We start from the raw sequence: 12,772 nt of genomic DNA, 5'->3' as shown, positions 1-12,772 counted from the left end.
TATATATCTGCTTAACTTGGGAATTTAAATCTAGATCAAAATATTTGCATAGATATAATACAATAAACTACTAAAATATTTTGATGAACTTCCTTATCTTACTCAATGGGGATTATGTTGAACACTTTAGTCATACTCTCTAAGATTACTAAGCTGTTAAATACTCATTGAATTGAGCAGTTCTTTTAGATTTTTTATGTAATCATCATCCTCATTGCAGTGGCCAATCCTCCTCCACTTCCTCCTCGATCTGTTTACAGAAAGCACTCTATGGAAGAAAGAAGAATTAAAATGAAAGCACAAAGAAAGAGCAGATGAAAAAGGCCCATTTGAAAAACAAAACAAAAGAAGAAAATGAATAAAAGAAATGGAGTCAGTGTGGCAGTAAATTGTATGGTTTAAATTCTTCCAGATGGAAGTAATAAAAACACAGTGTTCAGGGACAGCTGTGATGCAAGGGAAAATGTTTTTGTTTTTGTTTTTGTTACCGTCTGTGATGACTACTGTGTATGTCATTTTTCAAATAGCATTGAAACTTTTAAGTCCTTGAATAACTTGGGAAAATATGCTACAATTAAAAAATTTTTTTTGATTGTTCTTAGATTGAAATAGAATTGTAACTGGCTTTGGAGTCAGATGAATGGAAACCTGACCCTTGCTTTGATCATTTAAGAGTTATGTGATTCTTACTAAGAGTTTGCAGATCTTTTTAGGTCTAGTTTTTCCTTTGTGATACTGGAATAATTATGGATGTTTAAATGAAATAATCTATGAAAAGCACTTCTTACAAGACTCCTGGCACCTAATAAGCACTCACTAAATTTTATCAATCATCATTAAACATTATGTATTATGAATACAAAGCTTATTGTAAAAATTTTCCTGCTATATCCTACGTTTTCATTGGTTTCTTTTGTAAAATTTTAAATACAGTCTTTCAGCATTTAATTGGGGAATGAGGAGCCTGAGCCTGCCTGGAAAAGGCTAGAGAAGGAAGTGAAACTATAATTTCTTTGACAGTGTCCTCCTCTTGCCAGTCCAGTTGAGGTGTGGCTCACTCATAATAATCTTCTCAAATCTCCATGTTAGAATTAATTTTTCCTTCTTTTGAATTCATTTGAACCACTTGTTACATACTACTTGTAGTACATTTATTATCACTAATACACACACTACAACTTCCTACTAGATTATAAACATCTTGGAGGAAGAGATTATTTTTTCCGAGTTTAAATTCTTTCAACCTGAATTCCCTCAACTGTAAAATATAGACAGTAATACCTATCTTGGTGGAATGTTGTGGAGATTAAATGAAAGAACGTGCGTGGAAGCACTTACATAGTGCCTGGTACATAGTGGGACCCTCAGGTGATGTTTATCCTTGTTTTTCCTTATCCCTTTTAATTCATATGAAAAAATATACAAGTGGTTCTATTTATGTACCAGGTCCAGTGCTTTGCTCTTTGAAGAATAGAAATGAGTAAAACACAAACACTGCCTCCCAAGAACCTGCAGATTCATTGCATGAATTACATTGGACTAAAAAAGAGTGAAATACAAGGTAAAGTAAGAAAAGTTCTATAAGGGAGTTACAAATACAGTGCTAAGGAGCCAAAAGTTGAGGAATAGATTCTATATGATGGAGGGAATCAGCAAAGGTTTTAGAAAAAGACCATTCTTCGGGAAGCTGAGGAAAAGAAGATAATTAATTTGCCCTCAATCACACTTTCAGGAAGGGGCAATTTAGGATTTGAACTCATGCCATCCAGTTTCAGAATCTATGTATTTAAGTATATGTGACGTATACTACCTTTAAAAAAAAAAATCCTCACCCAAGGATATAATTTTTTTAATTGATTTTAGAGAGAGAAGATGGGAGAGAGAAAGAGAGAAACATAGACATTGAGAAACATCTATGTGAGAGTGAAATATTAATTGATTGCCTCTTGCATATGACCTAACTGGGGGGATCACACATGTAACCTAGGCATGTGCCCTGACTGGGAATCAAACCTGCAACCTTTTGGTGTGCAGAATGATACTCCAACCAACCACGCCACCTGGCCAGGCCGTAATGCTTCTTAAAGAAAGTGAATCAGTGTCACCTTTGAAAATTATTGTGTAAGTAGTTTATTTTGTTTCTAATTTAGAGTAGTTGTTGGCAGAAACTCCAAGAGAATGTTGGTTTCCTTAATCAGTTTTTATGAATCAATATAATTTCTTAAAATATTGTTTCAATTTTAGGTTGAATAATCACATTTTCTTTTGGCTATTTAGCCATGAAAACTTAGAGTTAAATACAATACAAGTCTTTCAGAATTTAATAGCTATTTATTTTTGGATAATTTTGAGGACAGAAAACCTTTCAATAAATCAGTCTTTTTTAAAAACATTTATTTTATTTTTAAAAAAAGTATATTTCTTTATTGATTCCAGGGAGGAAGGGAGAGGGAGAGATAGAAACATCAATGATGAGAGAGAATCATTGATTGGCTGTCTCCTGCATGCCCCCTAGTGGAGATTGAGCTGCAAACCCGGGCATGTGCCCTTGACCGGAATCAAACCTGGGACCCCTCAGTCCATAGGCCAATGCTCTATCCATTGAGCCAAACCAGCTATGGCTCAATAAATCATTCTTAAATTGTATCTAAAATTGAAGTGGACATCAGGAGTAAAAATTGTCATAAAATTGATCAGAAACTTAATCTCTAACCAACTTTCTTTAAATGAGCTGTATTAAATGCGATTTTTTAATGCTTTCCCTGCTGCCTGAAAGATATTTTTCTGGAGAATGACCTCTGTATTTGTGCTCCTACATATTCCCAATGATCATACCACCCTGTCTGGCTGTTAAAAGCTTTGGTGGTTGCCCTAACCGGTTTGGCTCAGTGGATAGAGTGTCGGCCTGCGGACTGAAGGGTCCCAGGTTCGATTCCAGTCAAGGGCAAGTACCTTGGTTGCTGGCACATCTCCTGTAGGAGGTGTGCAAAAAGCTCTGGTGGCTTCGCCTTACCTCAGCACAGTCCCTCTGCCTGAAACAGGAAGTGTTTCTCTCTGCAATTTAGTTCTTTTATACTTTTTGTACATACAACTTTCTAAATTCTAATATACTGTATGTACATATCACCCCCATGTGTTGTATATTTAAATGCTAAAATGTGTGATTCAGATAATATTCAAAGAAGGGAGAGAGATGAATTTAGACCCAGGGATAAGGTAAGAAGATATGACTGAAATTCAGGCTTGAAAGACGGATACCTAATTTTGTGCTATGAAAATAGTACAAGGAGGTAAAGGAGGTAGATAAGATGGGCATTTAGTGAGGAGTTTGAATTTTATCCTATGGAAAGGGGAAGCTTGCTGATTTTCAGCAGAGATGTGACATGATAAAAATTATGTTTTAGGAAAGATATATGAGCTTATAGACGTGGAGTATTAGGCAACACGTGAGTCTATTGTAATCAGTGAGGTGTAAATGAACTAGAGTAATAAAAAAAGAAAACGAAAGGTAGATATGAGAGAATTTGAGAAAGAACAGAAGTGACGAAAGAAACCATGATATTGTTAGACTTTGTTATAAAAAAATGAAATAATTGGATTTTCATGGTATATAATTTGTTTAGATATCTTGCAAGACTCTATAAAATTCTAGTGGGGCTAACCTCACTCAAGAGCAGTTTTTATTTTTACATTTAATAAACAGTTTCACAAACTTTCAGTATTTCATATCTGTATCCAATTATTCATGTCAGATATGCAGTGATTACTGGAATTACTTGAAAAACCACCACCAACAAAAAAAACAACTAGCTGTAGAACCTGGTGGTGACTCTTAGTCATTGTGATCTGAGGAGATTTATGTAATTTTCTTAGTCATAAAGTTGATGAACTTTTGCGTTAGAACCGTATGACTTGGCAAGTCTCCCATTAAGATATAATAACATTTAGACTGTTAAGTGTAAATAAAGGCCTATATGAAAGTAAATTTACCGTATTTACCTACACTATACAGACTCTCATTCACCATCTTTTGAATATGACAGTATGTAGGGAGAACAAATTTCATATAATTTGTTAGCATGATTTTAACTTTTAAATATTTAAACATATGGCATTTGTTCCATATTGTACCATTTATACATAAAAATGTTATAGATGTGCCTGTAGGTTTATTTTCCACTGTCCTCACTCCACTTTCTACCATAGTACTGTATAGTTGCTTCCGGTTCCCCAGCATGCCCAGCTCTTTTTATATGCTGGTGCCTTCGTCATTGTTCCCTCTTTTTGCAAAGCCCTTTCTCTTTTGCTGCCTGGTAGAATCTCATGAATGTTTCAAAGCTCAACTCAAATGTTTCAATGCTCAACTCAAATGTTTCTTCTCTGGGAAGGCTACCAAGTCAGTTGATCTTTCCCATTTCTGTGTCCCCACAGACACTTTTAATGATATGTTAAACCACCTAGTGAGCTTTTGGAAACAAGTTATGATTGGACCACTTTGTGATAAAGTTCAGAATCCTTAGTGAGGCTTGCAAGGTCCCCACCCCACTAAAACCCACATATTAATTCTTTATCCTTGTCTTCCACTCTGATCAGACTAGTCTTTTTGTTTCTCAATGGCCTGAAGCTTTTCTACCAAATATTTTGCACATACTATTCCCTTTGCCTGGGAGACTACTTTCTAACCTCTTGGTGATTTTCTACTCATCCCTTAAGTTTTAGATAAAATTTTAAATTCTCAGAGAGACTTTCTATGACCCTTAGATTGGGTTACTTCTGCCTGATATAAGCACACAAAACACTGTATACAATAAAGTAGTGTATTCAATGCTCTTTTCCATCAACCTTCATGAGCATGTCTGCCTTTTCTAGTTATATCTCTATTAATTATGCAGTTAAGTCTTTAATCCATTTTCAGTTTATTCTTGTATAAGAAGGTAAGAAGGTGGTATAGTTTTTTTTTTTACATGTATTTGTCAAGTTTTCCCAATACTGTTTATTGACTAGACTGTCTTTATTCCATTGTTTGTTCTTGTTTCCTTTGTCAAATGTTAATTGACTCTGTAAGCTTGGATTTATTTTGGGCGTAAAATGTCTGGAAACTGGCCCTATTTCTGGGCCTGATGAAGACAGGGATGAACTTTGTCCGTGGTGGGACAGAGATGAGACACTGGGAACCCAGGGGTAGTCCTTTGGTTTAGCTTCTATAATGAATCTTACCATGAAACCTCAACCTCCCATGTGTGAGCCTCCTGAAATGCTTTTTTAGCAATCCCATGAAAGGATCCCATTTCCACCAGCAGCATTGTGAAAGAAATTTAACCTGGTCAGAGGGGGACTGGAGGAGTTAAGTAAGCTTCCCAGAAGAGTGACACCTCTTCTAAGAACTGAAGGATGAACATGTATCATCCATGTGACTGTAGAAATTAGAAGTGTAGGGTGGTGGCAAGGGGTTTTCCTGGAATTGAAATGTACCACACATCCTAGCAATGAGAGATCCTGTGCTATAGTGAGAGAGGGTAGCTTAGTGGGCATGATCCATGCATTTGTGCAGAATCCTGTGCTTAGAAGGTGCCTGTACTGGGTTTAATACTTTGCTGTTGCTGTCTTAAAAGTCTTATTGATTTTTGAATGTGGTGTCTTAGTTGAACAGGGGCTACAACAATGATAGTCATTGTTATTTTTCTGAATCTTACTAATTCACAATTAGCTACTGGATGCAGTCCTGGAAATAGATCTAAACCAACGCTTGACCTGGAAGGGGAGAGCCCACTACTGAGACTCACCAGAGCATAGTTATTGCACCAGAGCATATGGGAGTGTAATACTAACCAGGCTGGAAGGCTTTGCTAGAGCTGTGGGGTGGGTGGGTGGGAAGGACACAAGGAAAGTCTAGCTGTTGTGTATTATATCTGTTTCCAACACAAAATTTCAGGCTTTTAGTTCCCTCTCAGTAAAGGTCCAGGTGTCCTACGCTTACCCGTTTTCTACATTTTCTTCAGGTTCACCTGTGCATCCATAACCATTAGCACTGGCTGAGTAGGTGCCAGCCCACTAAAGGAACTTAAGTGCTAATAGACCTTCTGCTTCATCAGCACTGTGTCCAGTGCCCTACTGCACAGCTTCTTTTCCAAAGATTGCTTTGAGAGTAATTCAAACTATCCAGTAATTAGAGGTCTCCCACTTATTTCCTCTTTCTTTGCTTTATTACCTTGAATTTAAACCACAAGGCCCTTTTTGTCAGCCCTTCTAATTATACCAAATTAATTATGTCAGGTCAAAAAGTTTGTTCTATGTTTAAAGATTGTTAAAAGTGACCCCAGGTCTCAGTTTATATGGCTTTCATTTTGCTTTACTTCCAAACCTATAAATAATTCCTGCCAAGGCTACAGTAGACAAGGATACAAGTGATGCTGCTGATCTTCATGCCTGTTCTGGTGGCAAACTCTTTGCAAAGTGAAAAAACCATCATTTGGAGGAACAAGGTAACCATATGCTTGTAAACTTGGACTCCTAAGTCCACCTGCTCCCTGGATGAAAATTCTTTCAGTACCATAATAGGCCCATGGTTATATGCTCTATGTTTCATTTTGTTTGCATCTTTAGGATTTCTGGCAGGGTTGGCCATAGCCTACCATGTGAACCTGCTCATCCCAACCTGCTTTCTCTCTTTAATTGATCTTATTCATTACTATGGTTGTGAATCTTAGGCCATGATGCAGTGATAATTAGATATTTTTTAAAATTTAATTTTCTTTATTTGAAGTATATATGATTATATTGAACTAAAATAAGGGAGACTATGGTTTGACACGTGGTAACTGATTTTTTTTTGCTAGTATCCTTCATGTCAGTGAATGGCAGTAAGCATGACCTTACTGATATTGTATATAGTAGGATATAATCGGAAACTTTGGGCAGATACAGTAACATCAATTTACACTTAAAACTTCCAAGACTAAATTCATTTTTACTCAAATATAGTTTATTTGCTTTCTTACACTTGTATATGACTATTCACATAGACAATTTTAACTTTTTTTAAAAAATATATTTTATTGATTTTTTACAGAGAGGAAGGGTGAGGGATAAAGAATTTGAAACATCGATGAGAGAGAAACATCGATCAGCTGCCTCCTGCACACCTCCCAGTGGGGATGTGCCTGCAACCAAGGTACATGCCCTTGACCGGAAATGAACCCGGGACCCCTCAGTCCACAGGCTGAGGCTCTATCCACTGAGCCAAACCAGTCAGGGTGACAATTTTAACTTTTTCATGAAGTTTGAAGTATTATTCTAGACAGCTGTTGTATCAAATAACAAACAACCTGGCATGAATGTAAAAAATGTTATTATTCATCACTTTTTCTGATAAACAAAATAATGAGTAAACAAAGTTAATAACTTTAGCATTGATTTATAATTTTTCAAATACTCCTGAGTGTTTATACTTAAGTATCACTTTTAGAACTTCTGAAGTTATTTTTAGGAGTTCATGATCACACAAGATGAATTTAAAAATTCAGAAATATCCTTCACTTTTGTTGTTGATGTGTTTTTAAAACGCTGTTCTAGGTCGGTTTGGATTTTTTTTCTTGTTTAAGATACAAATAGTGCCACTTAAAATAATACTAACAAGGACCACGCATCCAACCACTAGCAGCACCAAAGAAGAAATGCTAGTTCCAGGATTAGGACTTGGATGGATCTCATCAGGATTTGGATGAATTTCATCAGTATCTCCTTGAGGAATAAACAAAGCTACTTGTGCAATGTTGGATACTTTTGATGTCAAACTGCTATTATCCACACTTTGAATGGCAATGAATATGTGGGTTGCATTTTCTTCTGAAATATTTCCTGGTTTAAATGTAAAGGTTTCCTTGGAGTTGGCCTCATTTGGTAGCAGATCAGTAGTGTTTACTTGCAGAGCATCATCAAACTTGTCTCTTAGATCCAGGATACTTCCACTTATTCTTATGATATACTGTTTAACTAAAAAAAAAAAAAAAAAAGTTCATATAGTTTAGAAACTAGATCATACCATGTTAAATTCCTTTTTATTCATTCTCCTCAAAATATTGTTTAGTTATTCCAAGTTTATACTCATATCCAAAGCTTTAATAATTTTTTAATATAAGCTGAATTCTTATTTTTAAACTGCCATTACTACCTTTTTTTGTTCGAAAATGGGACCACTTAAAATGTGTTATATTTGATTGATTTAGAATATCTATACTAATATAAAGATAATATGCTAATTATACTGGTTCAACTGGACATCTTCCGGACACTCGACTTTCTTTCAGACAAAGACATGGTGGCAGGGGCTTAGACAGAGGTGGTTAGGGTTGATCAGGCCGGCAGGGGAGCAAGCAGTTCGGGATGATCAGGCCGGCAGGGGAGGGCAGTTTGGGGCGATCAGCCCGCATGGGAGAGGTTAAGGGGCAATCAGGCTGGCAGGCAGAGGTGGTTAGGAGCCAGCAGTCCTGGATTGTGAGAGGGATGTCCGACTGCCTGCAAGATTGGGCCTAAACCGGCAGTTGGACATCCCCCAAGCGCTCCCAGATTGGAGAGGGTGCAGGCTGGGCTGAGGGACACCCGTGCATGAATTTCATGCACTGGGCCTCTAGTCAGATTATAAAATTAATACTTTACTGAGTTATTAATTAAAAATTGTTCTCCCATCCACCTTTATACTTTTGTTTTTTGCATGAGCATATTTCACCTAATCAACACTGCATGACACTTCATCCTTACCTTTTCCCACATCAAAATTGTCTCCGGGTGCTGTCCATGTTAGATTGATCATATCCCCATCAGGTGTGGCCTCAAGGTCTGTGATTTGACTTGGTGGGTACAGGTCAGGCAAGGGAAATGTTGAAATATTTGAAACCACAAATGCACTTCCAATTGCTGTTCGGGTAAAACTCTCCAAATTTGTCTGAGTATCCTTATTAATTTCAGGTCTTGGTGGATTCCCTTCAATTTTCCCTGCATTAAAAATTTCCTTGTTTATAATGAGCACAGCACTACTAGTATTTTCAGTTGAATCCCCATCCTACTTATTTTCTCCTTTTATCTATATATATAAAAGCCTAAGCGACCATTTGACCAGTAGCTATGATGCGCACTAATCACCAGGGGACAGACACTCAATGCACAGGCATGGAAACATGGAACAGACTGATGAATCTCAGAGGGAAGTGGGGAGGGGAGAGGGCAGGAAGAGATTAACCAAAGATCTTTTATGCATATTAGAGGCCTGGTGCAGAGATTCATGCACAGGTGGGGTCCCTCAGCCTCACCTGCAGGGATTGGGCTGAAACTGGCTCTCTGACATCCCCTGAGGGCTCCCAGATTGCAAGAGGGTGCAGGCCAGGCCGAGGGTCCCCACCAGTGCATGAATCCATGCACCAGGCCTCTAGTATATATATAAACGGGTTGGGCAGAAGTAATTTTACAGTTGTGAGTATACGAAACAGAGTTCTTATATTGTTTATTATTGTCTTATTTTCCACATGAACAACTGTAAATCTACTTTTTCCCCACTATATATATATATTATATTATAATATATTATATATATTACTAAGTAAAACAGAGTTTATATATTTATATATATTATATATATATTACTAAGCAAAACAGAGTTTATTCTTATATTATTTATTATTGTTTTATTTTCCACATGAACAACTGTAAATCTACTTTTGCCCCACTATATGTATATTTTACTAAGTTTAGTGACAAAGTCATAAGCATCCAATTGGTGGGAGAACTTGTTTTCTTTAGTATCCTGACCAGGATTTTGTAGGATAATGAATTGTAGGATATAATTGGATAATGAATTGCTAAGGAATTAAGGCTGCCCTGAATGGAAATAATATTATAAAATTCAACGTATGCTTTTAATGGGGATTCTTTGTTTCTCAATTTATCTTTAAGCTTGGAATAAACCTGGGGAAATTAGTTCTGATTTCCCTCTAACCACTGTACCACGTTCTTCCCTTCCTCCCTGTTGCAAGTGCTGAGGGGTAATACTTCAGGTTATATTCCAATTGTCAACAGAAAGCCCATGAAAACCCACAAGATAAGAGACAAAACAAAGGAAAATTAAAAAGGAATAAATTCTCAATCCTTATCACACCTTTCTCAATACATTTTTCTTTTGACTTAATAAAAATATCCAAAATAAATGTTTACTACTGGCTTATGCTTAGGTACATAACATATTAGCCAGTTTCCTTCACCCTCAGTTGAAAATCTGGCATATTATTGTGGCTGTAGGTAAGGTGCTCCAAATTAATTTAATGGCTGACATTTATTGAATGCTTACTATATGCCAGACACTGTACCAAAGCATAGGTTAATTTAAAGGCAAATCTCAGTATGACCGAGAATTTCATTCCAGAAATGGGAAAAGCGATACTTTGAGTTGTAAAATGTTTGAAGCCTTAACCATATCAACTCACAAATATTCCGGCCAGCACTGCACTTCAGTTATCATGAGTTACTCACCATCCACTACCCAGCCTGGTATGTATGCAGCTCTATTTGGTGGATGCCTTAAATTTCGTGCGGCAGTGTTTGCTCCTGCATGAGCTCGTACTTTTAAACTATATCTGCCATTTTCTGAATAAGCAGTAAAATATCTGGAGTAGACCCCATCATCCTTGAAAGTGTCAGCACCTTGTTATAGAAATTAAGGAATGAATTATTATTGTAAAGAAAAAGAGAAATTTATGCATTTTCCAAGTCAAGCATATATCCTTTGTAAGCATATCCCTTAGAAGGAGCTCCCTATTTTTCACGGGCCAGCTCTTGAGGATAGGATTATAAATGGTCTGAATTAATATCATTGCATAAGATACTGATAGAAATCCATGGTAATCCGGATGTCTATCAAATTGGTGGTGGTTTTTTTTTTTTTTTTTTTTTTTTCCCATTGCTCACTGAACTCTCAAAAGAAGGTTCAGTTCCCAGAATAACTCAGAGTGTGTGAAAAAGATCTTTAAGCACTGCTCACCCATGCACACTGGGAGAGAGCACGGCCCACACTGTATCTTGTTTCATGCCAGTCAAACCTGGTATCCGATGCCATTGTAATGTCCCCTCCTGTCTTGCGGCAGTTCTGCCTGCCCTTGAGCCTCAGTTCCCAGGACTGTATTTGCAGTTTGGGAATTACTATTTCCTGTCCCTCTTCCCTGCTGGGGGCCCAGGTTCTATCCCTTAACCCCTCATGGCTGCTGTGTTTCACTCTCTCTGGCCAGACTTTCTTGATGATGTGCCCCCAAGAAACACTTGCTCAGAGTTCTTGATGCTGTCCTCAGTTTGTTGAGTGAGACCTTTCTATCTGGTGATAGACATTGGTTCCCTAGATGATGAACAATAATGACAGTAAATAACATTTATTGAGTATTACTATGTGCAAGACACTTGCTAATCACTTTGCAGGTTTTACCTGAACAGAATTTCTTGCTGTCCCTGTTGTTCACAATCTGCATCAATTTTCTTGGTGTTTCTCACTCCCCCATACTGTCACGGGACCCATAACATATCCTGAGTTATGAAAATATAGGCTTATTCTTTAAAAAAGGAAAACACTGTAAATTACCTGCACCATTATCAAAAAGTTCCAAAACTTCTGTTTTTCCACTACTTGATTCAATGAATGCAGTCACATTGGCTCCAAGAATGGGTATATTCCCTTGTAGAATTTCTGCGTAAACAATCATTGGGCTGGGGAAACTGTTTGTGTCTTTGTTCATTTTAGCATTCACTGTGATTGGGGCCACAGAAGAATTTGCTGCTCGAGAATTAACTGTTATAGTTAATGTTTCTGAGTTTGCTTTGGCTTGAAGACTGTAAGTCCAAACACCCACCTAAAAATTCAATGGAAGTAGAGTATCAGATCAAGCTATTTTCTGTGTTTCCATTATCTAACTCTAAAATAAATCTTAGAAATTTGTTGCTGAATAAACAGGGTTTTGAAACTTTTGAGATTTTTTAAAGGAAAATGGATGAAAATCAAGGCAATTTGGATAGGGCATCCTGGCTATTGTCATGCATGGTGTCTAAACTTTGTGAAATCTCAGCTGGGAAAAATAAGTTTGGAAAGTTTGCCTTGGTCTTGGCCTTATGGAGTTCAGATATTTTTAATTCTTTAATCTATGATCTGGTAATATTAATAAGCTGTACAATTCCCTACATTGCCTCTTTAAAGTTATTCTTAGCTTATCTAATTTTCCCCTTCTCTTCCTTCCTCCTAATGCATACATTCTTCTTTCCTTTTCCTGCCACCATAATTTTCAGGACCATACAGGCATAGAAAGTACATTGTATTTTATCTAAATTTTGAAGATGATACAAGTATTGGTACTCATATTTATGATATTAAACAATGTGTTTTTAGCTTTGAAACAGATTTATGTGGAAATAAAAAATCTGCTTACCTTTGCAGTTCCTGGAATACTGAAATAGGCCATTTTGGAAGTAGCATCCACTGTGGAAATGTTCATTGGTGTTCCATTAGGATCCAAGAGAGAAATAATGGGCTGCTGTTTTACCCATGTGATGAGAAAGAATGTGTCCTTTCCCACAGTGCTATCAATTATTACAGTTCCATTCATCCAGTGATTATCATTGAGTGTTAATCCCTTACTTTCAATCTGTATGAATATATAATTTAAAATTAGTGTCTGGAGAAAAGAGTAATTTTATTCTTTTTTCTTTTTTTCCTTTTTTAAAACACATAGTTCTTAATTTCTGGCCT

General features: G+C 36.8%; 1 protein-coding gene and 1 long non-coding RNA gene across 4 annotated transcripts in view; one reads left to right on the top strand and one right to left on the bottom strand.

The window, feature by feature from the left end:
- LOC118677473 overlaps positions 1–807 on the top strand; it is a 67,939-nt gene extending 67,132 nt beyond the window's left edge. For 2 of the 3 annotated variants that reach the window (XR_004974403.1, XR_004974402.1), the window contains one exon: positions 261–807. This is a non-coding gene — a long non-coding RNA (uncharacterized LOC118677473). Of the gene's footprint in view, positions 1–220 lie in introns of all 3 variants that reach the window. The other variant, XR_004974404.1, reaches the window with a different exon arrangement.
- A 6,352-nt stretch (positions 808–7,159) lies between these two features.
- LOC118676964 (calcium-activated chloride channel regulator 4-like) overlaps positions 7,160–12,772 on the bottom strand; it is a 42,712-nt gene continuing 37,099 nt past the window's right edge. The window contains 5 exon segments of the mRNA XM_036351638.1: positions 7,160–7,992; positions 8,758–8,991; positions 10,519–10,689; positions 11,615–11,882; positions 12,453–12,668. Coding sequence (XP_036207531.1) covers positions 7,556–7,992; positions 8,758–8,991; positions 10,519–10,689; positions 11,615–11,882; positions 12,453–12,668 — 1,326 coding nt within the window. The 3' untranslated portion in view covers positions 7,160–7,555.

Source organism: Myotis myotis, unplaced genomic scaffold, assembly GCF_014108235.1.
Source record: "Myotis myotis isolate mMyoMyo1 unplaced genomic scaffold, mMyoMyo1.p scaffold_m19_p_2, whole genome shotgun sequence".
In the NCBI taxonomy this organism is placed as follows: domain Eukaryota; kingdom Metazoa; phylum Chordata; class Mammalia; order Chiroptera; family Vespertilionidae; genus Myotis; species Myotis myotis.
This window is presented reverse-complemented; position numbering and strand designations above follow the sequence as displayed.